The sequence below is a fragment of the Triturus cristatus genome, chromosome 1_1 (genome assembly GCF_964204655.1).
Source record: "Triturus cristatus chromosome 1_1, aTriCri1.1, whole genome shotgun sequence".
NCBI classification, from domain to species: domain Eukaryota; kingdom Metazoa; phylum Chordata; class Amphibia; order Caudata; family Salamandridae; genus Triturus; species Triturus cristatus.
Window position 1 is genome coordinate 236,178,217 of NC_140579.1, and position 15,610 is coordinate 236,193,826.

Below are 15,610 nucleotides of genomic sequence, written 5' to 3' on the forward strand. Positions count from 1 at the left end.
GTCAGGAGTTGTAAGTTTACCCCTTTCAGTGTTATGTTCTGAAGCTTCGTGTTATTCTTGAAGCTCATTGATTTTTGTATGTGTGTATCTCTATCAACGCACATTTTATTTAATTAGTCTTATTGCATGTAAGTACATTGATCTTGCATGTTTGTATTTTGACAAATTTGATATGGGGGGGATGTGTTATGATCTAGTAAGTGATTGTTGCATCCTCTCTGTTGCTGTCCTTGCTTTGCTGTTCAGTCTATGTGATGTCATCGGAATGTTGAGAGTGTTTGAGTGGGGAGAAGGGATCAGTTGGTGGAAGGGCTGAGCAGCAGGGAGGCTGCTCCTGGTGGGGCATTGCTGGACATTGATTAAGGCCTAACATGAACTTAATATGGATCCTATCTGAAGAATAATGCTGTGATCCTGAACTACATCACTGGACTACGCATCTTTCATTTATTTGTAACAGTTTTCCCCGACAAATCCTAACCGACCAGGGCACCCCCTTTGTATCCAAGTTAATGGCCCAAGTCTGCAGAACCTTAGATGTACGGCACTTAAAAACTTCGGTCTACCACCCCCAGACCGATGGCCTGGTGGAAAGGTACAACGGGACCCTCAAACTCACCTTAAAGAAACTCCTGACTGGGGAGGGAAAGGACTGGGACAGGCTACTTCCCCTTGCTCTTTTTGTGATTCGGGGCCAAGTCCAGAGCAGTTTAGGGTGTTCCTCGTTTGAATTACTGTATGGGCGACAACCCCGGACCTTGTTGGAGATGACTAAGGAAGCCTGGGAAAGGGACAAAACGACAACCTCGAGATGTTGGAACAACTACGGGCAAAAATAGGCAAGCTGCGGGATTTGGCCCACGCCACTTTGGACCGAAAACAGACCGCACAGAAACAAGCCTACGACAAAGGAAAGAAGTTGCGAACCCTGGGGATGGGAGACTGGGTCTTAATTCGTTTACCCTCATCTCTGTCTGCCATAAAGACCGAATGGAAAGGGCCCTTTCCGGTCGTGGCCACCCTAGGCCGTACCACCTATCGAGTTCGCCTAGGTCCCAAGAAAGTACAAACATATCATATCAATCTATTAAAAAAATGGCTAGGCCCTCCACCCCTCCCAAATCAGTTGGTGCAGACCCTCCAACCCGACTCCTGTACCCTTCCCCGCCTACCAATCAACGACACCTTAACTCCACAACAACGAGATGAGTTGCTCCACATGCTCTCGGAGTTCCGCTCCCTTTTTTCGGACCAACCAGGAAAGACCAACCTGGTTGAACACTGTATTGAGACAGAAGCAGGGAGAACCGTGAGACAAAGGCCGTATCGGCTTCCTGCCTCACGCCAAAAAGCCGTCTCCGAAGAAATTAGACAAATGTTGCGAATGGGAGTCATCCGTCCTTCGACTAGTAATTGGAACTCACCCATCGTCTTAGTACCAAAACCTGACGGTTCCATCCGTTTCTGTATTGACTTCAGGCAAGTGAACGCGATATCTAAGCTGGACGCATACCCGTTACCCCGAGTGGATGAACTCGTAGAACGACTGGGGGAAGCTCGCTACATCACTACACTCGACTTGACCAAAGGTTATTGGCAGGTACCGCTGCGCCCCTCAGATAGAGAGAAGACTGCCTTTTCCACCCCTGACGGTCTTTACGAGTTCAACGTCCTTCCCTTCGGGTTGCATGGGGCTCCAGCCACCTTTCAAAGGCTGATGAACACCATACTAAGACCCTTCCAATCGTTCTCTTCCGCATATCTCGATGACATCGTCATCCATAGTCCCACTTGGGAACGGCATCTAGAGGACTGTCGCAGGGTCTTGGGTTCTCTTCAGCAAGCAGGTCTACATGCCAACGCAAAAAAATCCAGGGCAGCCTTTCACCGGGTAAAGTATTTGGGGTTCGTCATTGGTGATGGTTGTATCGAACCCCAGGAAGAGAAAATAAGGGCCATTCAAGAAGCACCCTTACCAACCACCAAGAAGGAGGTCCGAGCATTCCTTGGGTTGTTGAGTTATTATAGGAGATTCATCCCACACTATTCAGAAATCTCAGCACCCCTCACGGACCTCCTACAGAAAAACACCCCAAAAACCGCCCTGTCTGCTCCCTCCCTTGCAGTTCGTTCCGCCATTCACGCACTGAAGCAGGCCATCACTAACCACCCTGTCCTGATCTCCCCAGACCACTCCCGTCCTTTTATCCTTCAGACCGACGCCTCCGATTTAGGCATTGGCGCCGTTCTTTCCCAAACCACCGGCGATGGCATTGAGAAGCCTATCCTATTCCTCAGCAGAAAGCTTTTCCCACGTGAACGTGCGTACCCTGTGATAGAAAAGGAGTGTCTAGCCATTAAATGGGCTGTAGAAAAACTCCAGTATTACTTGGAGGGGACACGCTTTCTCCTCTACACTGACCATGCACCTCTTGTCTGGATGAGCCGTAACAAGGGTAATAATCCACTTATCCTGAGATGGTTCCTTTCCCTCCAACCATATGCCTTTGAGGTTTGTCACCGTAAGGGTCTTCTGAATGCCAATGCGGACTTTCTCTCCCGGTTGCCCATCGTCCCCGAGCGGGACAGATCTGGGGTGGGGGGGTGTCGGAACCAATCCCTCCAAGAATTGACTCCAGACCTGGATGACGACGCCCCCCCTTCTTTACCTTTTCAGCCACGGGGCTGGGAGACCGACTGAACGAGACTGGCAGACTTTCCCACCACAGGTCACTGGCCCCTTAAGACGGAGACGGAATCACCGATGACGAACACCTGGGGGCGTGACCACGGCCCCTCTTCGGCCGATAAGGATTGGCCACCCGGACAGGAAGGCGGAAGTTTCCCGACGGAGGAAGGAGCCGGACGTGTGGAGGAGAAGACGGAGGGAGAGAACGAGAGTAAGCAGACGCCTACAGCGACGAACACCGAGAAGCCAGGAGGCCAACGTTCCTACTCTTCGCCCAGCCACTGCCCTGGAGGGTCGTGGCTCAGCCAGGTATGTCACCGTTTACGAGGCTCGTGGGAGGCGGGAGGGGAGTCCAGTAAGCCGGGGTAGAGAGAGGGAGGCGCCGACTGCGTGTAGCGTAACTTCCCCCTCGAAGCGCTGAACTCCGCAACCCGACCCTGTGGTGACGGACCCCCCCCCCCCTTTTCCACAAACCCTTGCACTAGACGGCTCGCTGGGTGTTTTCCCTTCACACACTCCCTTTTTATCCCATGCTTGGATAAAACACTAAGACGTGTGTTTTTCTTTTGTTTGCTTTTGAGAAACTAGTCCGAAGGAGGACGTGGGTCTCCTTACCAGACAAGTCGTCCGGAGAAAGGAGTCATATGGTGGAGAAGTCATATCCCCTCTGAAGTCCCTGAGCAGAAGGAGCTTTAGCGAGACTGTCCTGATTCCCCGAAGAAACGCGTTGTATATTATTTCATCTGTTCAATAATAAAACACCACCTCCAAAAGCCTACCGTCTGCTGGGACCATTCCTCTCCCCTCGACACTAGGGTACCATTTACCAGGGGCTGACATGTGGCCAGGGTTTGCCAATTTGGGGTTTTAGGTTTTTTTAGGGAAGGAACATAGGCCCTTGGCACCTGATTGGCAGGAGTCCAGGGCACACTGTCAAAGTACATTCAGCAAAAAGCGGGGGCATACCATGCAAGAAAGATGGCACTTTCTCACAAAGAATGATGCCACAATCGTGCATCTCCATGCCTACTTGGAGAATCCATCTACTGCAGATGATAATGATTACGATGATGGGGATAGAGAAGGTGAAATAATAGACAATCAAACTGTCACCAACGAATGGGGTGATTACCTTATCCCACCACCAGCACAATCAAGTGGATTCTCCACTGGAAGATATTGGTGGTTTTCACACTCTAATGGAGAGAGCTGCTAAATGTTTCCAGCTCCCCATCACTGTCAAACAATTGGACTGCTTTCTGTATATTTCAAAGAGCGATCCAGAAAAACTGTCCGAGGAGTACTGATTGTAGATTATATTATATTTGCGGTAGTTCTAACTGCTCTGCTGTCCATGCCAAGATTCCTCATCAGTGTCAATATTTGGGAGGAAGGAGTGAAAATAATGAAGACATCAGCTATTGCCACTGCTGGTCTTTCTAGGATTGTCCAAAAATATAAGACGCCAGAGGACTCACTTGCCTGTTTGATAGGACATCAAAAACCTGATTCGGTTATTACCCAAGTTGCACACACTCTGATCTAAAAATCCTTCCACCCCAATCTCTACTCTGCCTTACAGGGAGGTCAGGTGCCTTGATAAAATCGGTAAGAGATTTACAATGATATGAGGTACAACTGTCCGTGCAGCAAATTCTCTGGCTATTCTGAGGCGATATGATCACCAAATGTGGTTGGACATCACACATACTTAGATTTTAGCTGAAGCTACACGGATCTTGCAGGCATGCGAAAGATCAGCATCTGAAATCATTCACTGCGCAATGGACGTTGCATCCATAGGTTTCTGGCAATTGGCAAGATCAGTTGTCCTTCGGTGCCAGGGTTGGCTCCAAGCCACATCATTCCAACCTGGAGTTCAAATTAAAATCCTCTATATGCCCTTCTGCGATTCTTTATTCGATGACGCCCTACAGGCTATAAAGTCAGACACTGAGAGAGCTAGATCCCTAGGAGCTCGCCAGTTCCAGAAGAACCATTTTCATGGAGCTCGTGGTTGAGCAACATACTCTTATTGAGAAGTATACCAGAAATATCAACCACAGTCTTAGCAGGAGCCCTTTCAGCCCGTCTATCAAGTGCATCAGCCCTGTCGAGCACTGCCATCAAAAGCCTATTCTGAGCCAGAACTTCCCAATACCTACAGAAATGGAGACAAATCACTATGGACAAGTGGGTCCTAGACCTCATTGCGTATGACCATTCACTGGAGTTCATTCAGGTCCCACCTCATACTCCAACAAAAATAAATCCTCCCATCTCACCTTCATCTTCTTCGCAAGGAGATATTGGCTATCTTGTCCAAAGGGGCCATAGATCATGTTCCACACTCTCAGAAAGGAAAGGGGTTTTATTCCAGTTTTTTGGTGTCCCATTCTGGATCTCCAGAAACTCAGCAAGTACCTGAAGAAGTATGATTACTCTCTAGGAAATTCTCTTCCTTCTCAACTTTGGAGATTTTATAACCAGCCTCAATGTTCAAAATGCCTATTTCCATGTTCCCATCCACCCTAGACATCGCAAATTCTTCAGATTCACAGTAGCTGGCACCCATTAACAGTTCAAGGTGCCTCCCTTTAGTCTCAGACCGTTCCCCGGATATCTACATAATGTCTTGCCCCTGTGGCGGTCCACTTGCGCCAAAAATGCCTTCAAATTTCCTATATCTCGACGATTGGCTAATAAATGCTCCATCCTTCCAGCAAGCATCGAGGGATACTTCCGCGTGTCTTCAACTCTTTCAAACCCTGGGGCTCACGGTCAACTTCAAGAAATCTGTCCTTTATCCTTCAATGAGAATAACCTTTCTGGGAGCAACACTAGACACGTTGCTAGACAAGGCATTCTTGTTTGTAGACGGGCAACAGAAACCTTCCTTACTAGCCTGCTCTCTTTCAAAAAGAAAGTGTGCTTCAGTTCACCTGATCAAGTCTCTACTCAGCAAAATGTCATCAGCCATTCTCCTAGTGCCTCAAGCTTGTCTCAATACGACCTTTCGAGAAGAACTGGATTCACCGTAGCTCCAAGTGGAAGGGCAATTTGACGATTTCATTCAGATCACCCCAGTGATAAAAACAGCTCTTCCTTGGTAGATCAGCTCCGGCAATCTCTCTGCAGGACTAACATTCCTTCCTTCCCTTTCGGAGTACGTCATTACAACAGATGTTTCTCTAGAAGGGTGAGGAGCTCACTTACAAGACCTTCAAATTCAGGGCAAATGGACTCCAAAACAGTCCAGGATGCATATCAGTTTCCTGGAGCTCAGAGCAATCTCACTTGCTCTCCAAGCTTTCTTGCCTAGAATTCAGGGGTCATCCTTGTTGATAAGAACAGACAACTTGACAAGTATGCATTATCCCAACAGACAGGTAGTTACAAGATCCAGCGTTCTTTCTCAAAAATCGCAAACTATCTGGCAATGGGCTCTACCTCATCACGTGATCATGAGAGCAGAACATTTTCCCCTACAGCAGCGTTGTGATTGGTCTGAGCGCCATTGTTCGGAGGTCAGACAGGGGCTGGCAGGCTGTGAATGTTCTCCACGCAGGCTGTAATACAGCCTGCGTGGAGTACATGCAGAGTGCACATGACGCTTTTGTGGCCAGAGACGGCCGGCCAAACCATCATGCACACTTTAGGTGCTGCCACCACTCCTCCCACTGTGACGCGGTGAGCCCAGCCCTGCCCCCCTTGCTTCAGCTACAAGCTGAATACATAAAATAAATGATATTGTTCGTTATTATCATTTTGTTTTCTATATTAAGCTTGCAGTTGAAGCAGTGGGGCGACGCACCTCCCCTTTAGCAGACGATCAGCGACTGGTTGCATGTCAGTAATATTATGGTACCTGAGTTTGGTTCTGTTTTTAAACTCTAAATCAGGAGAATAGTTCTGCTTCCTCTTTTAGCCTTCCTAGCAGCCAGACATCGCTCTTTCTGTTCAAGGATGAATCTGTGATTGGCATATTTGACTACAGAAGAGGGAGGTGGTTTGTTGGCAATAGGTGCCAAAGTTTCAGCCAGATGTTCCTTTTCATCATTAAGCTGTCACAAAAGGCCATGGAATTTTTCTCCATCATTAAGAAAATTAAAGATTAGAAGATCTTCCAAAGCGGCTGTGATGTCACTTTGTCCACGTTCAGTAAGTGTTTATTTTAGTGCAAACAGGCACCCTCATTTTACTAGGTTTCGATGGAGTCACTTCTTGAAATATAATGATGTGGGTGTCTGCCCTTTCCAATGAGACAATCCTGGGTGATATGTTGATCGCAGACACAACAGTGAAGGGTGTGATAGGAGTCTAATGTTGCACCATTCCTAGGGTGGATAGGTCCTGAATCCATCCTGAAGGTTTTTAGCATTTGAATAATTCTCAGCATGAATGTTAAAAGCACCCAGAACTGTCCTAGGGTTGGAGGAAATTGTGTGTGACTTCTCCCCACAATGTTTAGGAATTTTAACAGGCCAGCATGAGGCCGTCAGTTTAAAATGATGACCCACGTTAAGGAGGGAGAGAGGGTGACTTTGCAAATGATGGTTTCAGGCAGGGTTCGTAGGTAGTATCCCAGATAGTGAGCTTACAGTTGGATTTTAATATAATTGCTACACTTCTTTATCTTTGCGAAGGGATAGTGATGCCTGGAAAAATGACAATTTCTATATCTGAGTTAGATTTTTCTGCCAGTTAAACTTTGGTTATGAACAGAATGCCTGGGTCATTATCCATAAGCAGTTGAAATACCTCCCAACAGTGCTTGGGGAACTAGACTACGTTGAAGAGCCCACACTTGAAGAGAGGACCATCTCCTTTCAACAATGGGTGGAATTTCCCTATAAGGTTAGAACAGGCAATAGAGAGTTCAGCCCTAATAAGTATAACATTGGCATCATTCTCAGACTGAGTTTCTGCAAAGCCAAGCATTTCCATCTGATAGTAGTGTAACGGTGAAGGGTATTTTGCTCTTCAGCATGCTTCACCGACGGCGCAGATTACCCTGGAAGTGCTAAAATAGAAAGGTGGTGTGCCACATCTTACTTGGTTTGTATTGAAAGATGCTGTGCAGGGAGCAGTGTAAGCTATTTAAATTGAACCCACTGAGAAAAGCTGTATGGCACCAAGAGGGAGAAAACAGTGAACACAGTCTGCCATAAATCAGCAATCCAGTCGTCAGTCAAACAAATAATCCTTTATGCTTGTATTTCACTTTTCCTTCAATACCAACTATGTATCAGGCGGCACACCACCTTTCTATCATTACTTCTACAGCATGAGAATAAGCTTCAGATTATAGGTCTATCCTCCCATCACTGTACTGGCTCCTTGTGAAAAGGAACACCAATAAGTCCAGAGGTATGTTCCAGGACCACCTTTTCATTGATTCTGTGAAGTTTCAGATATTTTTCCACCTTGTGGAGTGGTTAGCTGGTTCTCACCTTAAACTTCTGGAATTGTATCCATTTTTGACACACCACATGGGTATCAATTCAAATATTTTTTGGTTTGTACTCCCTTAACCCAATAAATTCTGGGGTATTGTCCCTGCTATTACATAAAGTAATTTTTTTGGTACTGTCGTTTGTGCAAATTCTTATCATTATATAGTTGAGGGTGAGCCTGAATGTTGTGTCTGTGACCTTGTATTGTGTGACACAAATAGCACAGCAAAAGAACACTGAAGCACAGCCAATGACACCAACACCTGACCTCAACTTAACAGTATCCTGTTCTTTTTCCTGAGCATAATGCCCCATTCTGTACTGGTAGAGTTGAATAACTTTGATTGTCAATACAGACAATAGCAGTTTTGCAATGTTTCAGATTAGTGCGCCAATGCAAATTAATGTGATTTGAATCCCAATCAGTGCCAGTTTGTACATGTGCCAGTCAGAGCATGATGTTCATGTCTTGTACCATATCTTAACATTCAAAGTGACTTTTGCAGAGGATGTTTTGCAGTGGGCTAAGGTACAACCACACAAACTTAGTCTTAGTTAGCAAAGCTAATTCAGTAAACGTTGCTGTTATGTTTTGCCGCATTATTCAGCAAATTATAGCGATAACAACCTTAATGAACATCAACAAAGTCCCTAGTGTGATTAAAAAGATGCCAACACCATGGGTCAGTTGCCAAGCCTCGTATGTCTACTTTATAAACAAACATCACAGTGCCTCTTCTTGATGCATGTAAATGTATCTGAGGTCCAGTGCCAAAAAGTGTTCTGATTGTCCTGAAATTCACACCAGTGTGAACCTGTAGCAAATATTTTTTTTATCAAGCCATCAAATGGTAGAAAGGTTTTGGAAAACCTGTGTGTCTAAAATTCATTGATTCCTAAATTACTTGGGTAGTCCGGAACAAAGCCCTTTGTTGCCCTTGATAAGGTGTATAGGCTTTATTTTGGTTTTAGCTTACTTTGAATTGAAGGGACTTAGAGCTCAACTGTTGGGATTTTGGCACAGGTGCAAAGTTATAGATATTGTACAAATTGTTTGTGTGCCTCCTGGAGCAAATCAAGTGCAGATTGCTGGGTCATGGTTAGAGCTTTCAAGCAAACACCAAATTTCAGGGCCTTCGATTAGTTTCACCCTTGTCTCTTGAAGCAGAACACTGGAGCTTATGGAGTTCTAAATAAGTAACCCACCGAACAATGCATGGTAACCCACACAAAATGCTGAATGCTTAATGGGTAAGGATAGTGTAGTGAATTTTGTCTTACAGCTAGTTTGATTGCTCAATGTTCTCAGGCAACCTTTGCAGGAATCTGTACTTGTCATCCTGGTAATAGGTTTTAATCTTGGCAAGTCCACTCAGAGTTCATCCTTTGGATTTCGATAAAATGAGTCCCAGAGAATTTGGTCCCTAGGTGGCACTTCGGTGAATGTGCGATTTATGAATACACGTTCTGTAATATTGTTCTACATACGACTTACTAATGCTGATCAGAAAAAGAGCATTTGCTACCCCAGACTTGGAGCTTCGTCTATGCACGTGTTTCAGTATACCAATTGATTAGTACTCATTTCATGTACCTAGGAATAATGAAAGGCTTGAGTCAGTTCGGCAAGGTGCGCTTTATAGTGGAGGAGCAAACTGGGGGATGGTGTGGAGACAGTGGCGGGCAGATAGTGTAGGTCAGGGTTTGGGAGTGCAGTGGAACCAATCAGTACGGGTTTATGGGCCTGGCAAAGAGTTGGGTGCTAAAGTATGGAGAGGTGAGTGTTGGTTGATGTTGGAGGGGTCAGGCCTTGGGTAATAGTGAATTTCTGGAAAAGAAGCCAGTATCTAACAGTTTTTTTGTCTACCTCAGAAACAGAGTACTGGTTTGCCCCATGAAATCTGCTCCAGTGATGCTGACACTTTCTGATTCCCAGCATGTGGTCCTTCCAGTGGATGATGATTCTGATCTGAATGTGGTGGCATCCTTTGACCGGCGTGGAGAGTATATCTACACAGGCAATGCCAAAGGCAAGGTGAGCCCTCTACTGAGAACCATGTGAAACATTTAACTTGGCTCTGCCTCTTGAAAGAGAGCAGGTCTGAACTACTTTGTGCAATCACTGTGAGCAGAGAATGTTGGCAGCCTTGTCAAACCTGTTGCAGACTCGGTTCTAAAGCAAACTGTGCTGTTACCCGTTTCTCATGCAATGTTTTGGGTGGAAACCTACTTCTTACGAGAGCAATACTGCTCTGATAATAATGTACTTTTGTCACATAGCAGTGCCGTTATGCAGCATAGCTTTGATGCCATAGTAGAATAGTGTAATGAAACAAAATGATAGGAAATTGTGACAAATTCAAATGCCCAGTATTTGCAGTACCTGGCGGACTGGATCTTGAATGTAACAAATTTTGACTGGGGATGAGAGAGAAATGGGGGTACTGGATATCACTACGCTGACTCGTCACTATATTGGGTGCTGATGTCTCCTGGTCTACAGTAGATAATCTAAAGATGATATTGATATCATTAGTACTTATCTCTTCCTACAGTCCTCTATCCTATCTGTTGCAAATGATATACCCCCTGAATATCTCTACGCCCCAGAATCCCTGGAGATAGTTATAAACCTCCAGAATGAAAAGAAATAAAATCTAAGTAATTCTATAAACTTGTGTGATAAAAGGTATCAGAAAATGGAGTCAGTGTTTGGAGAATAAAATGAACAAAAAAAGTCCAATGGCACATCAGTTATCATGCAAGAGATGTATGAGATTGTGAATTATCTTTTTAAAACCTAAAGTTGCAGGAGCTGGTCCCTCCCCCTCTAAGGAACGTTATGAGGAGGTTGCTAAGTTCTTCCTTAGAAAGATCAGTCTCATATAGAACTCTTTGGCAGGAGACTTAGATCTATACTATATCAAAGAGGACGTACCAGATAAAAAAGTACCTATGGACTTCTCGACCTTCCCTCAGTTGAAGAACTATTTAATAAGGCACTATTTAATAAGGGCAGCAGCGACCACAGTCAAGTCCTGCTCTCCTCTGGATTCAGCCCCTTTTGATCTTCTGCTGAATGAAGGTAATGTCATCATATTTGCCTTGACGACCATCTGTAATCTATCGCTGGAAAGTTGATACGTCCCTAAATCCTTTAAGCATGCGATCATCAGTCCTTTGCTTAAAAACCTCTCCTTAGACCCTGAAAAGGTCGAGAATTACAGACGAATATCATTGCTCCCAGGTGTCAGCAAAATCATTGAAAAACTGGCAAATGGTTATTTGACCGTGTGTTTTTAAAATTAATCTCGCAATCTCCTGCACCAGACGCAAACGGGCTTTCGACCAGGGTGTAGTATAGAGACTGCTCTCTTACTGGCCTCAGAGGATCTCAAAAAGACACTAGATAAGAGCAGGACAGCTGTGCTCATTCTTCTTGATTTGATTGCAGCTTTCGATACCGTCTCCCATGTCATCCTCCGACACAGACTGGAGGCGGTAGGTATTGCAATAAGGGCGTTAAAATGGCTCACCTCGTTTCTTGACAATAGAAGCTTTCAGGTCAGGGAAGGGCTTTATCTGTCGGAGGTTCGTCAGCTCCGATGTGGCATGACAGAGGGCTCATCGTTGAATCCCACTCTTTTTAATGTTTGCATCTGCCCTCTAGCACACATTATATGTTCTCCATGTCTTACCTCGGTGTCGTATGCCGACGACACCCATTCACCAAAGTCTAGCTCCACTTCAGAGAAACTGTCTCTCTCTCTCTAGAGCAGGTGAACAAGTGAATGGCAGCTAACTGTCCCAAATTAGACAGTGAGAAAACAGAGGCCATAGTAATTGGAAATAACCCATCGTTCTTGGAACACATACTTTGGCCTTCGTGCCTGTGTACTCGCCGCACCCCAAAAATTGAAGTAAAGAGCCCTGGGGGTTTTGATGGATAAAGATCTGACCATAGCCAAGAAAGTGGCTGTGACATGCTTTGGTCTTCTGAGAGCCCCTAGAAAGATGCTCAAATAGGGTCCCTGTGGAAACTCGGAAAATAGTGGTACAAGGTCTTGTACTTCAGGCTTAGACTATGGTAATTCCCTGTACCTAGGCAGTCCTGCCTATGTTATTCGGAAGCTGCAGGTTATTCAAAATGCTGCAGCCCGAATACTGCTGTGCCTACCAAAAACACCATCTGCACGCCTGGCTCTAATAAGCCTTCATTGGTTGCCGGTGAGCAAAATAATTGAGTTCAAAGCCTTGTGCATTGCACATAAGGTAAAATACGCTCATGGTCCACATATCCTTAGTCACCTTATTACCCCGTATAACAATGCAAGACCGCTATGATCCAACAGTCGCTCCCTCTTGGCTACCCTCAGAATTAAGAGCAAGAAGTGGAGGTCAGTCATTTGCATACTTAGTGTTAGATCTGGGGGTCTCTAGTTGGCAGGTTAGGTACCACTGTCCAAGTAGGGACCCTTGCTTCAGGGAAAGGGGGGATACACTGTTAAGATAACCCCTGCTCACCCTCTAGGTAGCTTGGCCTGAGCAGTCTAGGCTATCAAAGGCATTGTGTAAAGTATTTGTACCAACACTCACAGTAACACCGTGAAAACACCACAGATTTACTCCACACCAGTTTTAGAAAAATAAGGTATCTTTACTAAAAACTTCACAAGACCAAATACTACAGAAAAACCAACATACAATTAAAAAGGTTACTTTAAAGATAGTTCAAGAGTTTGCAGAAAGTACTCCAGGATGTAAAAATAAGTGTCTTGCACAATGCGACTCTCAATGCACAAAATGCGACACTCTCGTGCCCAACAGTACCTGTAGTTGCGTTAAGGTTCCCAAAAGCTATAACAAGGAAGATGGCAAAGGCGATGCGATACTCCTGAGATCTTGGGGAGGCTTTGCAGCAGCCCTGCTTCACGCAGCAGAGGTGGATGCGCCGGCTCCGATCTGTAGGGGGAGGATGCGATGACTTTGGCTTTCGTTGCGTAGGTTTCTTAGGGGGAAGCTTCACGCACAGGAACGATGCGCCGATCTTCGGTGCGGTGCGCGGCGCAGCGCTGACTTCTGGCGCCGCAACCCTCGATGCGTCACGGGACGGGACTCTGCGTCGACACACGCAGCGTCTGGATACTTCCACGCACCGGCAGTGGTGCAGCCCGCAAACTGGTTCTGCAATGACCCTCGCAGCGTCAGGAATCTTCACGCACCGGGACGATGCTCGACTCACTCGGCGATGCGTGGACTCTGGGTGCTGCGAGGACGCCGCGATGAAATTCTCCTCGCACTCTCGCTCTTGCGACTCGCAATCGGATGATGCGTTGGGTACCAGTTACTCTTTTTCACGCTTCTGCTTTCCAGCTCCCAAACACAGCAAAACGACCTCCTGAGGCCCCAAGACTAGGCAAGCACTCCCAAGCAGGTCAGAACTCCCTCAGCAGAGTTCCAGGGGAGCTGGTGGTGAAGTCCTTTTGTTCCTGGGACTTCTTAAAAGGGAGCCAGCACTCCTCAGGCCCTTGGAGATCAGAATCAAAAGAAGGGGACACAGCAAAAGTCCTTCCCCTCTCCTTGGCAGCAAAGCAAAACAGCAAGCAGGCAGTCTTCTCCTCTTCAGTTCTTTTCAGCTTTCTCCTTGGCAGAGGTTTCTTCTTAGTTCCAAAGTGATCTAAAGTTTAGGTGTCTGGGGTCCTCTTCTTATACCCCTCCAAGTCTTTGTCTCTCTTTGTGTCAGTGGGGGGGATTCCCCTGCTCAAACCGGTTCCTGGGTGTGCTCTGCCCTGGAGCACCTGGTTCCTTTCAGAGTGAGGGGCAGGGTCGTTAGACGCTCAGCAGGAGGTGGAGCCTTCTTTGTGCTGGCAGAGGCAGAGTCCTCAGCCTGGCCAGCAGGGGGTGGAGCCAGCATTGTGCTGGCAGAGGCAGCCCTACTCAAACCCAGGGGCTACTCCTCCCACCCATCTAGAGCAGATCTCCCTATTCACCCTGCTGCTGACTCATCCAGACTCCTGGAGCCACCTAGCCCATCACATGACACCAGTCAGCCAATCTGCACACAGGCACACAGGAAGGTTAAACAGGAGAATAGCTACTTTCTAAAAAGTGCTATTCTCACACAGTGAATTTAAAAACCATCTTGCTAAAAAGATGTATAATTAAATTCTGAACACAAAGATACCAAACTTGGATTTTCTATCTTGCCTTTAGGGGAAGATAGGCATGTTCACAGCCTCCCCCATTCTGTCCTATGGGCAAGATAGCCTCTCAGCAGTGAAAAACGAAAATGGCTGTAATTCACTACCAGGGCATGTTACCCACCTCAGTACATGCCCTACCTTTCAGATACACTGCACCCAGCCCAGGGGGGTACCTAGGGCCACCATAGGGATGCCTGACATGTACAGAAAGGGAAGGATAAGGCCTGGTCAGTGGTTGCACTGGCCAGGTCGACATGGTAGTCCTGGACTGCACATAGGCACTGCAAGCAGGCCTAAGACATCATTTTAGCGCTACTCCTGTGGGTGGCACAATCAGTGCTGCAGGCCCACTAGTAGCATTTGAATCACCAGCCCTGGCACACTCAGTGCACTTTACTAGGGGCTAACAGGTGAAACAAATATACCAATCATGGATAACCAATCAATATAACAATTTATACAGAGAGCATATGCACTTTAGCACTGATCAGCAGTAGTAAAGTGCCCAGAGTCCTATTGCCAACAACCACGGGTCAGAAAAAATAAAGGAGGAAGAAGCAAAAAGTTTGGGGATAACCCTGCAAAAAGGGCCATTTCCAACACAACCCCCTTCCAGCCTAAAGCCAGGGTAGACCAAGCGATACCTCGATGGGATTCCCTGCTTAGGGCGATAGAACACGGAAACTGGCCCAAACAGCAGGGCACTATTCCTGTTCTACACCTTCCTGAACCCGGTTGGATCTCTCCATCCATACTCTCAGGGTCCACCAAGCCAACCCATGTGGAACCCTTCTCTTCACCTGTGGACCCCACCTGTGCAGCACCTAGCCAGGTGTGTCCCAACAGACAGACAGACAGCAAGCCGCAGTGACCAGTGACAGTGGTCAGGGATGAGACCCAGGCCTTATGCCTCTCAGGGCCCTCAAACCCCTGTGGCGTCAGAAGGTGGGGGGCAGTAGCCCCAGGTGCTTGGCACCCTTTGTCCACTTCTTTTCCTGTCAGGTCGGGTCTGACAACCTGGCACTAACCCACCAGCCCCGGGCCTGTATCCGGTGGCTGGACAGGAGGCTGGGGTAGGCTTTTCCATACCCGGTCCTCCTCTTCCTTGGGGCTCTGTACCCTCCCACCTGGAGTGGTACCTCCTTTCTAGAATAGTCAGGGCACCTGTGGCAGGTGTCCTGCACCATTCGCCCACCAGTTCAGGGGTTCTATCCTGCCACTGGGATTCCAGGTTCAGGGGGACAGCCCGGACCTGGCCCTCC

The 15,610-nt window shown here is 46.8% G+C and overlaps 1 protein-coding gene across 19 annotated transcripts in view; it reads left to right on the top strand.

Moving 5' to 3' along the window:
• The window catches only part of LOC146870056 (retinoblastoma-binding protein 5), a 529,113-nt gene that overhangs the window by 161,040 nt on the left and 352,463 nt on the right, over positions 1 to 15,610 (top strand). For all 19 annotated transcript variants that reach the window (XR_014968878.1, XR_014968866.1, XR_014968858.1 and 16 more), the window contains one exon: positions 10,018 to 10,180. Coding sequence is in view for 16 of the 19 variants with exons in the window: in XM_085627556.1 (XP_085483682.1) it covers positions 10,018 to 10,180 (163 nt within the window). In the remaining 3 variants the exon portion in view is untranslated. The remainder of the gene's footprint in view (positions 1 to 10,017; positions 10,181 to 15,610) is intronic.